The 17,403-nt window shown below is 48.4% G+C and overlaps 1 protein-coding gene across 4 annotated transcripts in view; it reads left to right on the top strand.

The window, feature by feature from the left end:
• The window catches only part of ST8SIA5 (ST8 alpha-N-acetyl-neuraminide alpha-2,8-sialyltransferase 5), an 82,000-nt gene that overhangs the window by 14,367 nt on the left and 50,230 nt on the right, over positions 1-17,403 (top strand). For 2 of the 4 annotated variants that reach the window (XM_058277620.2, XM_071208525.1), the window contains one exon: positions 14,382-14,489. The exons of the other annotated variants lie outside the window; for them this stretch is intronic. In XM_058277620.2, coding sequence (XP_058133603.1) covers positions 14,382-14,489 — 108 coding nt within the window. The remainder of the gene's footprint in view (positions 1-14,381; positions 14,490-17,403) is intronic. 4 annotated transcript variants of the gene reach the window in all.

Below are 17,403 nucleotides of genomic sequence, written 5' to 3'. Positions count from 1 at the left end.
GTAAAAATACTAAATACCAGCATCCATTAAGGGGTCAGGAGCCAGGCTTCCATCTAAGCAATAACCCTGAATGAGGATTGTTTCTTTTAATTCTCATAGTAGTCCTGTGAAATAGATTCAGTCATCCGCATTTAATGGATGAGGCCCCTGACACTCAGAGAGGGTGAGTAACTTGTTTAAGGTCACACAGCTTGTAAAACCTAGTAAGAGGGGAGCAGATGTAGCTCCGAGGTTGAGTGCCTACTTCCCATGTATGAGGTCCCGGGTTGAATCCCCAGTACCTCCTAAAACAGAACAAAACAAAACAAGACATCTGTGTAAGAGATGTAACAGACATTGTAATCATCTCTGAATCCCTAGGACCTAGCACAGTGCCTGACATTAATTGTTGAATGAATGGATGCATACAAAGGGAATCCTGTAACTTTTTTCTACCAAATGACAAAAGTCCATTCAACACCCCTTCGGCTTTGTATTGGGGGAGAGGGGAGGTCACTAAAGAATTCTTAGGTATGATCCAAGGGTAAGGGGCTTACAGAATGTGTAAACAATATATGGCAGTGTATAAATAACTCCTAACTGTGTGGTGTACACTATGAAGCTTGTAGCTGCAGAGGAGCTGGCCGTCAGTGTGGGCAGAGTAGCCAGGTGGGCCTGGCTGGGGCTCTGGAGAACTGGTGGGTTTTAGAGCCTGGATTGGGGAGGAATTGGGGAGTGGGCTGAAGTGTTCGGGCTGGAAGCCATGGAAGGTTTTCAATTTCTTTGTATCAGCAGGTGCTCTGTGAAGCTGATGGGCCATCTGGTCTCCTTTGCCCTCACGCTGCCTTTGTGGGTGGTCAGGATGGCTGTGCTGGCTCCCATCTGGGGGATGGAACCCCAGGTCCGGCAGAGCCCTTGGCTGCAGAGAGATGTTAATAGGGCAGGCAAGCCAGGAGGTATGGTGGGATGCCACGCATGGAGGGTGCTGGGAGAATAAAATGCACCATGTTCATGCCAGTCTGAAATTACGTCCGGTTTGGGGGGGCTGCCTCTGCCCTGTCTCTGGGCAAGGGTGTTGCAAACCTCCCTCCCTCACTTTCCCGAGCTTTCTCCAGGCAGCCCCAGAAGGTCAGGCAAAAGGCTCGCTTCCCGGATCACCATCACTATTTCCCTGAAAACAAGCCCCAACCCCTAAAAGAAGGCTCGAAAGGAGGCAGGATTCCCAAGTGCTTGCCCTTCCTTCCATGTCGGCCGGGTTGCTGTCCTCCTCACCCAAGTTCAGTACTGCAGCCCCCTTCCCACCACCAGTGTCTGCAGAGCTGATGTCCCCACACCAGTGGCCTCCCACCTTGGGTCCTCCAGCCAGTGGAGGTGCCATTCTGCACGTCCATCGCAGCCCCCTCCTGATTCAGGCAGGTTCATTGGTTGGTTGTTGGTTCATTCATTCATTCACTCACTCATTCAGCCAGCAAGCATAAATTGAGCGTTCCTCATGTGCCAGCCCTGTGCTGCCCAATACATGTGGCGACTGAACACTTGAAAGTTGGCTTGTCTGAATCCAGATGTGCTTGTCAGTTGAGTGTAAAATACACCCTGTATTCAAAAACTTGGGAAACGGACTTTGGCCCAGTGGTTAGGGCGTCCGTCTACCATATGGGAGGTCCGCGGTTCAAACCCCGGGCCTCCTTGACCCGTGTGGAGCTGGCCATGCGCAGTGCTGATGCGCGCAAGGAGTGCCGTGCCACGCAAGGGTGTCCCCCGCGTGGGGGAGCCCCACGCGCGAGGAGTGCGCCCGTGAGGAAAGCCGCCCAGCGTGAAAAGAAAGAGCAGCCTGCCCAGGAATGGCGCCGCCCACACTTCCCGTGCCGCTGACGACAACAGAAGCGGACAAAGAAACAAGACGCAGCAAATAGACACCAAGAACAGACAACCAGGGGAGGGGGGGAAATTAAATAAATAAATAAATCTTTAAAAAAAAAAAAAACAACAACTTAATATGAGCCAAAGGGTGTAACAGTTCATTAATTTAAAATAATGATTATATGTTGAAATGATTGTGTTTTGGATATATTGGGTTAAATGCAATATTATTAAAATTAATTTCACCTGTTTCTTTTAACTTTTTTAAAACTTTAAAAAATGTTCTGAGAATTGTAGACTCACATATAACTGTTAAGAAGTAACAGAGAGATCCTGTTTACCTAGTTTCTCCCAATGGTAATGTCTTATAAAAACATAATACCACAACCAGGAAATTAACAGTGATGTATGGACCTTATTCTGATTTTACCTTTTATATGCACTCATTAGTATGTGTGTATTTAATTCTATGCAATATTATTACATGTGTTTTTAATTGTTTTATAATGTGGCTACTAGAGTACAGCATGTTTTTATTGCATAGTGCAGCTTTAGACACGGGGCAGGGTGCTGGGGATGCCTAGATTTAGGAAACAGGGCCACCCTGAAGGGGCTCTTAGGAGAGAGGGGCCCATCACACTGGAAAAGTTGACTGCCCATCCCAGGTACTCAGTGCCTAGTGGCCGGTGCCTGCTGCCATCCAACGCAGCTGGAGTTGGAGGGTGACAGGCCATCTAGGGTGTAGGGTCGTGCAGAAGTGGGAAAGGAGGCTCCTCTGAAATGAAATGGAGGCTCCAGTGCTGCCCATCTGGCTCCTGACCCCTCCAGCCCACCCTCATTTCCCATCCCATCCTTGAAAGAGGCTCCCAGGTGGCCCCAGAGCTCCAGAGGGTCAACCAGTAGACCAGGTCTTGAAGGAAGAGTAAGGTTTAAGTCTAGAGGATTAGAGAGGCAGCCCTGGGCGAAAGAGCAGGAGCAAAGGCCCTGATGCCGGTGAAAAGGCTGGAGCGGTCAAGCTGGGCTCCGTGGGGTCAGGAGAATGTGGGGAGTCTGTGCGCCTCGCCCCGACAGGACATGTGACAACACGGAGAAAACAGTGTCTGTGGGAGCTCTTGACAGAGAGTAGTCAGAATGGTCGCTTGGATGAGGAACCACCCCCCCACCCCCTGTGCATGCACATACCACGTGGCGCCCCCCAGGGAGGTGGGGGCCTGGGACTGCTGCGCTGTGTTGCGCCTTTTGGGGACTGAGTGCCAGAGGAGATCTGGAAGGCTGGGGCACCTGCCCTGTGCCCTCTTCTCTGCCCCTTCTGCAGGCAGCCCCTCCCTGAAATAAATGTAAACCAAATATTTAACAAAGAATAGTTGGAAGGGGTGTGGAATTATCTGATGGCCTGGGTGCCTGCTTGGGCTTGGCTGCTCTGGGGAAGTTGTGGGGTCCAGCAGGGATGGGAGGTTGGGAGGCAGTGGTGGCCTAGCACCTGGCACTCTCCCTGGGCCAGGCCCCAGCCGCTCCCAAGCGGGCTCCTTGGAACCAGGGTGCCCCTCCTGCTCTCCCCGCCCGGGTCCCAGGGCAGGAGGAATGAAAGCCAGCCCTCCACCTCCCGCAGACCCCTGCCCACCAGATGCCTGCCCCTCGCCCTGCCAGTCTCCTCCCTCCTTTCCCCTCAGGGTGGAGAGCCTGGGCATCTGGGCATCGGAGGCCACTCCCCAACTCTCCTCCTGCTTCAGGGTGCTCCCACCCTGCAACATCGCTTTTTTTTTTTGCCCCAAATGAGTGGTGAACCCTGGGGAATGCACTCACTGCTCTTTCCCCCTGGGGTTCTTCTGGAGTTTCACGATGAGCGATGTGAGTCACACAGTGAGTCAGGAGCAACGGGGACAGGCAGGGAGAATACGGCACCTGGTAATTATGCCCATTAATCCTGCCACCGTGCTTCACCGCTGCCACGCATTTCCGCTTGGATCCAGATGGGAAGGTCCCCGGGCACCTTCTCAGGGAGGCCTTTCCTGACCGACCACCCAGCCCAAACCTCGAGGGCGTGAAGGCAGTGGGGGTGAGGTAGGGGACGGCAGTCTGAGTGCCCCAGTGCTGAAGCCTCTCCCTCTGTGGAGATGCCTGGAGGGGCGCAGGGGGACAGAGGTCCTGAGAAGAGGGGGGCAGAGGCCCCAAAAAGTGGTGGGACAGAGGCCCAGGGAGAGGGGAAGAGAGAAGCCCCCCCAGGGGGTGGGGAGGTACAGATACCCAAAGACAAGGGGGACAGAGACCCAGAGAAAGGGGGTAAGAGATTTGGAGGGGGGGGGTGAAAAAATTCTAGACCCAGCTCTTCTCACACTCCTGGGGAGGCCCCCGTGAGTTCTTTGCTCCTCAGAAGATGAAATTGGCTCCATCTCCCTCAGATGTGGCTTTGTGGCGTTGCTTCTATGAGCCGGTGCGTTATCACCTGCCACTGTGCCCCCTGGCTCCCTCAGCCCACCCCAGCATCAGCCTGTCCATCTCAGGCCTCAGGGCCTCACCCTGCTCTCTCCTGGAAGACCCTTCCCCAGAGACCCCCTGGCTCCCTCTGTCACCTCCTGCATGTCTCTGCTCAAATGCCACCTAAGCAATGACCACTGTATATGAAACAGCACCCCCAAACTCCCCATGCCCCTGTCCTGTTTTTCCTTGGTACTTTTCACCCTCTGGCTCGTTACATATTCTGTTGCCTGTTAGTTCATTGTCATTTCATCTGTCTCTCGCGATTAGAAAGTCAGCGCCATTGGGACAGGACTTGTTTGTTCATGGGTGAACCCCAGAGCCTGGCCCAGCATATAGAGGCTGTTTGCTAAATACTTATTGAATGAATGGCTAAAGCAAAGTTATCCTCAATCAACTAATAATAGAATAGAATAATGATGATACATTATATTTCACCAATTTGGTGTGAAAGAAGTGGCTCATGTCTTTATTTTCTCTTTATTAAAAAAGTCACTTAAACCTGACCTCGAGCTGGTGGGCAATTTAATCTACTACTATTGAGACACCTTCTCTTCATCCCGTTACGCCCGGTTGTGTGAAGGTAGTGGAGGTCCAGCGGAGAACTAACATGTGGGGACACTCCTTGGGCTTCAGCAGGCACAGCTGGGTTGCCACTGCCCAAGCCCTCGTGATCTCTGGGGCTTCCAGAGTCGTGGCTCCAGCCTCCCCAGGAGCCCCAGGCAGCCCTGCTGTCCCTTCTGATGGGGACGTGAGAAGGAGAACCCCAAGCCTCTGTCACGGCTCCTTTCTGCTGGGATCCTACCACTTCCACCCCAACCCACCTCAGACCCAAAGCTTTCCTGCGTCTCCCCTCCAGGAGGGCCTAGCCCGGTGTCCTTAGTGAGCTGGGAAGTCTTGCAGCCCTACAACCCAGAAAATAGAAGAGCCAAGCTACCTTCTTGGAATGGGCGAGGGAAAGCACAAATGAATAATTCAATACTTTCTCCTCCCACCAAAGTTAAGGAATGATGTTCATGAATGATTTTCTTTTCTTTTCTTTTTTCAAATTGAGCCGACTCAAGGTTATCCTTGTCATAATAGCCTGCTCAGTCTATTTGCATTCCTATTACATGCTTTGTCGAGTAGGAGGCAAAGGAGTATGAGAGCCAGCATTCATGCCGGCTTCCGTGTGGGTGCAGAATGCTGGCCGCAGGAGCACGCAGCTGGGAGGCAGGACTCCTGTGTTCCAGCCCTAGCTTTAACCAGCTGGCTGGGAGGAAATTTCCTCCTCACTGCCTCAGATTCCTCAACTGTGATGGATGATGCACACTGTCTCCCTTACAGCACTGGGGTCAGGGTTGAGCAAGGTGATGCAACTGGGTGGTCCCTGGCTGCATACAGCTTACGGCATTGCTTTATTTGGCCTGCACACTGTTTAAAGTTTGAGTTAATTGACAGCATTTAAATATTGAGAAACTAAAAGTGGAAGTCTGGATTTGCAGCATCTCTTGGAAAAGCAGCCAATGTGGCAACCTGAGGCCTATCTACCCACATGACCCCAGCGGGCTGGAGCTTAGGGCACCTAATGTTTTGGACAAAACAAACACTCTCTGGTTCTTGTTGTCTCGCTTCACTCATCCTGCACCCCTGTCCCCCCAGGCTTGAATTTGTTCCCTGATGGAAAGTAGAGCTCTTGGTTGGAACAAAAAGTATAATGTATGGTTGTAGTTTTGTTGGCTGTTTTACCCAGGATATGCTACAGTCTAAAAGATCCCAGGAGAATAAAGATGAGGTAATTAAGAGTATGTCAGGGCATTAAGGTCATCACTAACTTGAGAGATTAATGTCACAGAATAAGAGTGGCCTTCTCATGGTCTGGGTGGTCTTGTGAGACATCAGGAAAGTAAAGGCACCACGTTCTTGGGTGGCCCACTGGCTTGAGCCTGACTGGACTCAAGGGGAAAAGTGGGTTTAGTTTGGCATGTTCTTGGCCAAGGCAGTCTCTGGTCGAAAATGATCAGCTGCTCAAACTGCTTCTGGCTGCTGATGCCTGGGTTCCCCAGCATGCACCCCAGCCTTGGCTCTCCTGGTGGGATGAGGGTGGAGAAGGGGCTGTGGGCCAGGTGACCCACACAGTGAAGAGTGAGCCCCAAGGGCTGTATTGACTCTTGGGTGGCAGCAGTTCTCAGGAGAGGTCATGAGAATTCGTGGCTCCACCTTTCGATTGCAGCGTGAAAAAACTGCTTTGTTTTTTTCTCATTTTTCATTTTTGAGTTAATGCCAGTCATCATCACCATCTGTGCAACATTGAAAGAGCTACCCAAAGGCTTTCACATCCCATATTCTTTTATTAGAGAGAGCACAAAGCTATGTGCCCCCAAATGTCTGTAAAGTTTTCCATGATTATTATTATGGCATTGCTTTGAGTTTACCTTGTTCCTACTTTTTAACGTGATTATAAAAATAATACATATGCATGGTGAAACTTTTAGGAAGAACAGAAAAGTATAAAGAAGCAGGGGGAAAAAAGTCCTCATAATCTCACCACTCAGGGACATATGAACTTTTTGACATGTTTCCTCCCAGGCTTTCCTCTAAGCATTTTTTTAAATAAAGGAGATTTTAGTGTATGTACATGTATATTCTTTTTTTTTTTCTTAAAATTATATAATTTTCCCAAGTCATTTAAAATGTCTTCATAAATATGATGTTTTGTGGCTACATGGCCACTCATCATTTTAGAAGCGCTGAAGTTCACCAGCTGGGCATTTCCTGAGTAACAAAAACCTCCAGATATCTTTGTGATTTTTATTGAGGATAAATTCCTGGAAGGAGTATCAATGAGACCAAAGGTATGAGTGTTCTTAAACCTTTTGATAAATATTTCCAAAGTCTCTTCCAAAAACGTGATACCAGGGACCCGCCCTGCACATTATGTATATTTTGTCAACAGACAGCTAAAAAGAATTTAGTAGCTTTAATTTGCATGTTTTTGATTATCTGTGAGATCAAACCCTTACCAAATTTACTTTTATTTATTTTTTGAAAAGGTAATGCATGCATGTAAAAAACCCAAAAAGTACAAAAAGGTGTACATGGAAGTAGACTCCATCTCCTTTCATCTCTCAGTCCCTCTTTCACCTTCTTGAGAAGCAAAGATTGAGTTAAATGCATTTAAAATTCATTTTGTTAGATTTAAACTTTTATATGTTTATTAGCATGTATATGTCTTCTTCTGTGAATTGTCTGTTTATATTTTTAGATCGAGAGTTATTCCTCCCATTTGGCAGATGAGGAAACTGAGCCTTCAAGAGGTTAAATGCCAAAGGTCACGCAGTTAGGGGATGGCGGAATGTGGCTCTAGGGACTTCCCTTCTGAGGCCTCGGAGGTGAGCACCGCCTGCAGGAGGGGCCCCTGCTCGGCTGGTTTCCACAGCTCTGAGCCAAGTGGCCGCAGGAAGGGCCTGTGTTAGAGGCAAGCCCAGCTGCTGGTGTGTTTGGGCGGCGTTGAGAAGCCCCTTCTTATCCAGGAATCCCCCCCTCATCAAACTGGTGCTGGACACGAAGGCCCATCAAAGGTTGTTTAGCTCTGGGGGCCCTTTGCTCTCCCTGAGAGCTGGCAATTTCTGAGCTTAGCACCCAGTCACTCGGCAGAGCCCCGGCTGCCCCCTCTCACCCTCCTACCTCCCATCCTGCCCTATGCTCGCGCAGACTCCCTGGCTAGTGCTCCTCCTGTGACCTCACCTCCTTGCTTGATGCAACTATTAATTTAAAATTAATAGTTAAAACCTGATCGTCACTGCGTGAGGGCAACAATACCGCATAGCAGCAGAGAGGACTGTGGTTGGTTGAGAAACTGCTGTTCTTTTGGAGGCGTGGGGGATAGGTCAAAGGGAAAGGTGTGTGAAGGTCAGTGGACGGCCCCTGAGGCCCTCCGATCCTGCCCTCCCTGTCGGTCACCCTTGCTAGCATTCCTAGGATTATCTGGGTGAGAGTTTGAACACCTCTGTGTCCACAGCCCCTTTCCCATCCCACGAGCCTGGAATTTGATGCGGTGACCAATCTGGAGTAATGTGCCCAGCGGGCTTGCCTCCTCCCTCTGTTTCTTCCTCTTTCCTGGGAAGCCAGGATATGGCTGCCTTTGTCCCATCCTGACCTGAAGATGTAGTAAAGACAGTGACTTCCGCCCTCCCCTGCAGAGCCTGAGGAGGCTGCGGCCTGAAGCGACCCTCAGAGGTGGCTTGGGAGGCAGTGCAGTTGTTTTAGTCCCCAGGCATCTGGCCAGCTGACTGGGGATCCGGGCTGCGTGCGGGGCCCTGAGCACCTGTGCGGGGTCTGGCTCATGGAGCTGGTTTCCCAGGGAACCCAAGCGTCCTGCAGTACCCCCTGCCCCGAGCCCCACGGATTCGGATTCCAGAGCCCGACAGGGCACGTCCTGACGCCCCAGGCCTGCCACTGCCGATGTGCCATCCCCTTCCGTGCCCTCGCCCCCCACCAGAAGCATCTTCACTGGCTTCCTCCAGTGCCAGAAATCTGTGACTTTGGGGCTTCAGCTGAAATGAGAAATGACCTCAAAAATTATTTAGTCTAGCACCTTCATTTTAATATACTCTTTGGCTTGTTTTACATGAAGACCTCATCACTGAGTTATCAGCATTAGTGGCAGCTTCCCTAATCCTACTCCATGTGTTGGGTAAGGGAAGAGCCGTTTTGAAAACTTGGTTGAAAAGAGCACGGGGAGCATGAGGCAAAGAGGAGGAGGAAGCAGGGCCTTGGAGTCAGGCTCAGGCTTGCTTACCTGCTCTACCCAGAAGTCAGCTCTCTCTCGGCCTCAGTTTCCTCATCTGAGAAATGGGGAATGGAGCTGTTGGGAGGATTCGGGAGAATACATAAACTTATCACAAGGCCTGGAACATATTTTTTTTTTAATTCTCTGGCATCAATTTTAATAAGGTAACTCCTCACATTTTTTGGAAGATGTTATTAATAGAGGTAATACTACTCTAATGGTTTATTTTTATTTATTTATTTTTTTCTACTGGTTTTTAAATTGCTTCTCTGAGGTGTGATTTTGTCTTTCGCCTTGAAATTCCCCACGCCCCACCCCCATGCACTCTGGGAAGCCCGGGGCCACTTTCATCACCCTTAGCTGGCTGCAGGATTTATAGCCCTGAGACCTGGGGGTTAAATTACATAACTGTGGGTTACACAACAGGAGACTCAGCTCAGCAGGGCTGTCACCAACAGCCACCACAACAGAGCAAAGTTGAGCCTCAAGGAATTTACCCTAAAGTTCATAACCAGAAAATCTGGATGGAAGTTATTTTAATTTTTAGCATGTATGTAACTTTTGACTAAGTATGCATGTGAGATGGCACCATAAACTTTTCAGTGGTTGGTGTCTGTCTGAATCCAAATAATTCTCTAGGTTTAAGACAGCATTCCGTGTCAGCATAAATTTGCAAGGTGCAAAAGATTCTGTGAGTCTGACTGCATCCAGGCAGCCACCCTTGGCTATTCCAAGTTCACATTAGTGATGACAAATTTAGCACAGTGAAGCACTTAATTTTAAAATATTATTTAAACATATTTTTATTATGAAAATATTTAATACAGAAAAATTTGAACAACATAACAAATACCCATGTAGTTACAACCAAGAATAATGTTAACAAATGTTCAAATTCTGCCATATTTATTGCATATCTTTCCCTTCTTTTAAAATAAATCAGATGTAAAACAGATATAGCACCCTTTTTAGCACTTGCTTTTGAACACTTGCTTTTGTCCTATTTGTTTGCTAATATTTTCATGCATGTTTCTTTTTTAAAAAAAAAAGATTTATTTATTTATTTCCCTCCCTTCCCCTCCTTCCATCCTGCTGTTTTTGCTGTCTGTGTTATTTTCTCTTCTCATTTTCTCTCCTCTAGGATTCACCAGGATTTGATCCTGGAGACCTCTGATGGGGAGAGAGGTTCCCTGTGAATTGCATCACTTCAGTTCCTGGTTTTTGCTGTGCTTCCACTTGACTCTCCCCTTGTCTTTCTTTTGATGTGTCATCATCTTGCTGCTTGACTCACTTGTGCGGGGCACTGGCTCACCATGCGGTAACTTGTGCGAGTGCTGGTTTGCCACACTGGCATGCTTTCTCTTCTTTTTCAACAGGAAGCCCCAGGGATCAAACCCAGGTCCTCAGATATGGTAGGCAGAAGCTCTATCCCTTGAGCCACATCTGCTTCCCCATGCATGTTTCCTTAATCACCTTTGAAAACAAGTACTTGCCCTTCTCTGTTTTTTGTCCCAGTGTCCAGCACAGTTTCTGGCACCTCATAGATGTTCAATAAACTTGACTAAAGAATCAGTAAATAATACATTTTTCCTTTGCTATCCTATTTTATACCCCTAAATACCTTCACCTCAGAGGGTTTAAACTGACTAATATATGTATTATTCCTACTCCAGGAATGAAATTTATATTATAAAATTTATTGATTTTTGAAAATTATACAATCATTTTTAAGATAATGTTAGAAAACGTAACAAAAAGAAGGAATAAGCTTATAATGCTGCTTTGAAAAAATAACCAGCTTTTTAGTAAAAAACCTTATAAAAATGCAGCCACTACTGCATTTTTCCTTTTGTAGCTTGCATTTTTCACTTAATTTATTATGAGCATCTTTCAGTGCCATCATATGTCCTGCTAAAAGATTATAACTGATACCTGCTTAGTAGTCCCTTCCTTCTACAACCATGAGAGGGACTAGTCTGGGTGGGAGGGTGAAAGTGCTGCTAGCTACTGCTTTGTGCATTTGGTGCAAAAAAAAAAAGTCTTGCTGGCCAGACTATTTTTAAGAAGCCTGTAAATTCCATAGCAGGCTGCTGGGCTGGGAATTGACTAGCCAGTTAATTTTGTAAAATCTTAGGTAGAAATATTGTTTTCTTGACCTATCTATAGATAGCCTGGTAAAGGTTTTTAGGAGCAAAGGCTTTCAGAGTCAGGCAACCCTGGGTTGGAATCTTAGATTGGGCACTTGTTAGCCTCTGTGACCCTGGGCAAGTTCCTAAGCCTCTCTGACTTGCAAGTTCCCTCATCCATAAACCTAGACAATAAGGCTTTCTGCCTGAGGCTGTTGTAGGCATTGAGATCACATCCGTAAAGTGCCTGCAGTATAGCAAATGTTTCCCCTCCAGATAGACCAAACCTGACCAACCAACGGTGATGGAATCAGAACAAAACTGGAGCACTGCTGTTTTCTGAATGGACGAGGAACTGGACAGTGACTTCAGGCCCTGTCCTGGGACCTGTGCCTTCCCAGGTGGGACCGGCCATTGCCTGGAAGACTGGAAAAGATGAGGGAGTCTGCGGCCCCTCAGCAAAGCATAGGGTTGGGCACCTCCTGTGTGCAGCCCTCTGCCAGTGCGCCCGGGTGCCTGCTCACCCAGGCCTAGCTGGGAAGCAGAGCCAACAGGCACGGGAGCCACTTGGGCGCTGGCAGACATGGCTCAGCTCTGTGACACTTTTGGTTGAGGACCTTGAAGACATCCTGGACAGTTCTTCTCACTTAAAAGAGGGGGACAGAAGCCGAGAGAGGTGTGGAGGCTTGGCTGAGGTCTCTCAGCTTGTTCGTGGTAAATATGGGTGCGCCAGTGTTGCCTTCGCTCAGGGGCTAAGGCTGTGAAAAGTTGGTTTTCAAGGGTTTCTTCTTCTTTCATCGTCTCTTTTCCCCTGGATTATTATTATTTTTTTCCTGTTGGTTTTGTTCTGTCACTTTCCTCATACGCTGGTGGTCTTCGCCCATTCTGAGGGTGAGTCGGTTACTGGAAGTTCCGGGTGTGGTATTACCCTAGGACAGTGCTCTAACCAGATCTTCCCGGTCCCCCAGGACATGGCAGGAGACTTTTGGCAAGGTCTGGACACTTTTTGGTTGCCACGAGGGACGGGGCGAGGTGCTCCTGGCGTCGAGCTGGTGAGACCGGGGACACTGCTCCACCCCTGGGGCCGCCCCACGGCAAAGCGTCCTCTGGAGCCCAGGTGGAGAGCCCTGTCCGAGGGGCTCGGGTGGGCAGCGGCCCTTGCTCCGCAGGCTTTTCTTCTTGAGCTGCTCTGTTTCCTGAGGTGTTCTTCAGTGCCCTGTGGGGAGGGCGGGCGGGACCAGGGTTCTGAAGCCAGGTGTGCATTCAGTAAGGCTCCTGCCAGGAAACCGGGCAGTTTTCAGTCACGTCTCAGTGTGTGAGGAAGACAGCGCAGAAGTCCCCTGGTCAGCGTCCCCCGAGGGCGAAGCTCCCACTTCTGCGAGGTGGGCAGGGGCAGTGGCCAGGGCTCGGGTAAGGGAGGCGGTGGGGAGGGCTGGTGGTGGTCAGACTGCTCCTTCTGCAACCCTAAAGCAATCACTGCTGCCCCGGTGGCCGCTGATACCCCGATTCCGAAGCCTTCCTGGGGTTGAACGTTGTGAATAGATTTGTTTCTTAGGGACACTCAGGATCCCCTCTCTCTGGTCTAAGTTAGTTTCCCATCTGTTGTTTTTTTTTTTTTTTTAACAAATATATTTTAAAGATACTTAGATTACACAAATGTTACCTAAAAAATATAAGGGATTCCCATATGCCCTGCTCCCTACCCCTCCCACATTTCCCCACATTCACAACATCCTTCATTAGTGTGGTACATTTGTTACAATTGATGAACACATTTTGGAGCACTGCCACTAAGTGTGGATTAGAGTTTACATTGTAGTTTATACTCTTTCCTGCACAATTATTTAGGTTATGGCAGGATATTTAATGGCCTGTATCTGTCATTGCAATGTCATTCAGGGGAATTCCCAATCCCAAAAATGCCCCCATATTACACCTGTTTTTCTCTCTCCCTCCCCTCAGAACCTCCAGTGGACACTGCCTCCACATCAATGATATAAGTTCTTTCATTGCTAGAATCATAATAAGTCTATATTAGAATACCAGTAAGTCTGCTCTGGTCCATTGTTCATTCCCCAATCCTGAGGATTCTGGGATTGTGATGCCCACTCCACCTCTAATTGAGAGGGGGCTTCAATCACATGGGGCAGACAGATGGGACTATCGTGCTTGCGGTTATAGACGCCCTATGTTCCTTGGGATGGTCGTTGTCTGTCATCAGTGTTGTAGGTTTAATGGGCTTTATTTTTTTAGGTTTACACTATAATTGCACAGAAAGACCAGAAAGTCCCCATAAACCCTTTTTGTCCCCATCCCCTATTATTAATGTCTTGAATCTGTGTGGTACATTGGGTACAACTGATGAGCCAATATTGATACCTTATTATTAACTGAAGTCCACAATTTACCCATCATGTTGTACAGTTCTAAGGGTTTTGACAAATGCCATGTATTCACCCTTACAATGTCACATGGAATATTCTCACTAGCCTAAAAATGCCCTCTTCTCCGCCTATTCATCCCATACCCTCCTCCTGAACCCCTGGCAACTGCTTCTCTTTTTGCTGTTTCCATAGTTAGCTTATCTGCTTTTCATCATCCAAACTGTGTTGATAGCCCCCATCTCTTTCTGCCTCTTGTGTGCTCACATCCTTAGCTATTCCTTTGCTGTCGTTTTAGTCAGGTTTGCAGAGGGAGCAGAGTTAAACATATGTGTTTAGTCCTTATGCACTGGAAAGCTATAGGTTTTGTTAAAAGCTTTGAAATGTTGTCTGACCTCCAGGACAGAGGACGAAGCGCTGGAGCTCTAGAGCTATTATGGTTAGCGTCTTTCTGGAAGTGGGAATTGAGGGGCAATGGGGGAAGCACCCTTCAGGAGGCTGGAGAGCTCTATGACCATAATCTCTCTATGTCTCAATTTTCTATGTGGAAAATGTGTAATCCCAGCCTCACCTGTAAAGAAGAAATGAGGAGATGGATGTAGAGGAGCAGAGAGCCTTGCAAAGGGCTCTGGTTTATTCTTGTCGTCTGTTGGGAGTATCACCTCTGCCTTCATTAAGTGCATGATCAAGGAGATGTGTCACTTGGGCACGATGGTGGAATGTGGTTCTCGCATGGAGACGTAACCCAGCAAATGAGCGTGAGTACCGACTGCCTCGTTTTCTTGCCAGAGGCCTCCAGTTTGGCTGGCAGAGTGGCGACCAGCTGGCCAATTGGACGGGGCTCTGTAATCTCACCGACGACCAAGCAGTGCAGAGCGGCAGTGACTCCGGCTCCAGGTACAAGCCCTTCAGCCCCGCCCCAGTGCCCACCCCCAGATCAACCCTCAGGGAGGAAGCAGGCTTGTTGTGGCAGCTCAAAGCTCTCCTCCTTTCTCCCTTGACGTGAGGGCTGAGTGGACGTGGAGGGTGAGCAATAGAACCCGACCCGGCAAAGCAGGGAGCCCTTGGTGTCTTTAGCCGCTCTCCTCCTGCGTCTGGGAGCACCCTCCAACCACTCCCATTCCTCAATATGTCCCCTCCCATGCTCTAGCCACACCTGCTCTTGGGGGAGGTAGGGACGTGGGTGCTGAGTTCTCTCACTGACCCCCAGCATGCGTGAGAATCATGGGGAGCACTCTCTATCGGGAGGGGGACATCTGGGTGTCAAGTCTCCAGCTAACGCGGAGGCAAAAGCTCTGTCCCTGCGGCAGGAATCTCAGGCGGCAGCCTGCAAATTTGTGTGGGTGTGGGTGGCAGTGGGGGGTGGGTGCGGGCCTGGGTTCCCTGCCCCCTGGCGTCCACTGCACAGGCTGTGTCCTCTTAGCCCTCGGGTGAGGCCGGTGCTGGCCTGGGAAAGACCATTTCCATCAGCACGTTGTGAGCTTTGCCATTCACACCATCACCCAGTTATTTCTTCTTGATCTCTTGTAGTGCCTGAAGCTAAAATTAGTAACCATGAGCACTCTGTCTATTCAGAGGTAGGAATTCAGTAAATATTTGTTGAATGGATTAAAATTGAGTATCCTCCACCGGGGCAGCCTGCTCCTTGATGAGTGCACTCTGGGGAATTTCTACAGACAAGGCAGGCTCTCTTGGCTTGGAGCTGGGTGTGGCTGCCAGCTAAGGGGTTTCCAGAGCCTGATTAAGCTGTTTGGGTCCTTGTTTTTTTTATATATTCCTAAGTATGGGCTAATTCTTAGATCCTTTTTCCTGGGAAAGAGGCCTGAGTTTTTGTTGCTATTAGTTTTGACACCAAAACATTAAATTGACTTAGCAGAGAAGTAATGTGGTTTCCAGGTGCCCTTGGTGAGTTATACTTTTGTTCACTGCTTTGAAAAACTAAAGGCATGAATCCAATGTCAGAAGCCAGTAGGGTGTGTCCACAGACAGGCCGAGGGCCTTTACTCTGGCCTTTTAGGACTGCGGTTCTTCCCATAGTTGAAAAAAGTGGGGGCAGCCCTGAGCACCGCTTCCCCTGGGGTCTTGCTTGCATTACACCGGGGGCGAGGAGGAGAGTCCTCAGAGGTGTCCCTCTACGCTGACCCTTTTGCTGTGTGAGCTGCCGCCCCAGAAGTGTGTGATGGGGGCGCACTAGGTAAGTCAGCAAGTGTCTACCTCTCTGGGCAGACTCTGTGAAGAGTTCAGGGAGAGGTTTTGGCTAGAAAGTGCCGGTCAAGTGAGCAAGATGAGACAGGCCCCAGAGAAGCCCCTGTTCCTGGAGAGTGGCTGAGACCACTGGTGGGTTTTATTTCCAGCTTTTTCCACTATCAGCATCTTCTGTCTTTCCTCCCTCTTTCTGCAACGCCTTCTCGTGCCTCTTCCCTTCTTGCTCTACCTATTTCTGCTTCTTCTTTCTTCCAGTCACTCTTTCCTGGTCTGTCTGTCTGTTGTTTTCTCCTTCTTTGTTTCCTTCCTCTCTCCTCCACTTCATTCTTTCCTACTCCTCTTTCATCTCCCTTTCCCTCCACTTTATCTTTCTTTTCCCTTCTCATGATGGCTCAGGCCTCCCCTTGCCTGTCACTTGGGATGGCTGAGCCTGAGACATCCCTGGCCTCTTGTCAGTTTGGCTTTGGAGTTAAGGTGTCTTTTATCCAGCTTCATTACCAGCTGACTTGATTTTCTTCTGGAGAGCATGAAATCAAGGATAGCCACACATCCCAGATTTTCTGGGACAATCCCAATTTCAAATCCCAATTTCTGGTGGTTCCCTAAAGTAGGTAGAACTGAATCCTACGCTGGAGTTTTTGACCTTTGTGTGAGCAGCTTCGCCCTTCTTTCAAATGGCTAGGACAGTTCCTAGCATGGTTTTGGCAGGCCTTGGGGGAAGACCTGAGGAGGATGCCCTAGAAGATGTGCGCATCATGCCAATTAGCAACTCTCCATGCCTGGAATATGTGATGAGCTTTGTGGTATTATTCACCTATTGAATAATTCAGTGCACACTCTATTTTGCTGCCTATGGTTGTGTGGTGTGTTGAAGTGTGGTGCAACCTTGTGTCATTTATTATTAACAGTGTTGGAAGGGAAGCCAGAAGGCACCGAATATAACCAGATGATAAAGAAGGAGTGGGGACTGCAAGAGCAAATGAATCACAAATTGTGTACTCAACCAGGAGCCACAAGAAGGAGTAGGTACAAATGATTAGTTTGGAAAATTCCAAACTGGACCACAAAGAAAATCCAGGCCAGAAAGACCTCATAAAGGCTGTGGTCAGATCTTATTGGGACTGAGCAGGGGGAAGGACAGGCTGAATTAGAAAATGTGTGAGTGCTGAAATATACATTGGCACCCAGCTACTGATTTCAAGTCTAGGCCCATCAAGTATTGTCTAGTACCTCAGGACTGCTTCAGTGAGCAGAGAGGAATAGGTTTTAATCAGCAAATACTTCTATTTAAACAGGTGCTTTGAACAAGTAGGAGGGTCTTTGAAATTGGCTCTCATCACATTGCTCAAATTATGGTTATGTTTTTGTTTCTTCCACTAGACATTGACTACTCTTCTTCATCTTTGAATTCTCAATACCTGGTATTGTACTTACCATTTAGTAGGTGCTCAGTAAATATTATTGGGATAAAATATTGATTTAAAGACTGTTGGTAAGAAAGCCAACTTCAATTCCAGTACCCCTGAATCCTCCATTAGAGATTTATTCCTTTGGATTAAACCTTGTCTTTTCTTAGACTATTTTTGAAAAATTAATCCACAGAAAG

The sequence above is a fragment of the Dasypus novemcinctus genome, chromosome 16 (assembly GCF_030445035.2).
Source record: "Dasypus novemcinctus isolate mDasNov1 chromosome 16, mDasNov1.1.hap2, whole genome shotgun sequence".
In the NCBI taxonomy this organism is placed as follows: Eukaryota; Metazoa; Chordata; class Mammalia; order Cingulata; family Dasypodidae; genus Dasypus; species Dasypus novemcinctus.
This window is presented reverse-complemented; position numbering and strand designations above follow the sequence as displayed.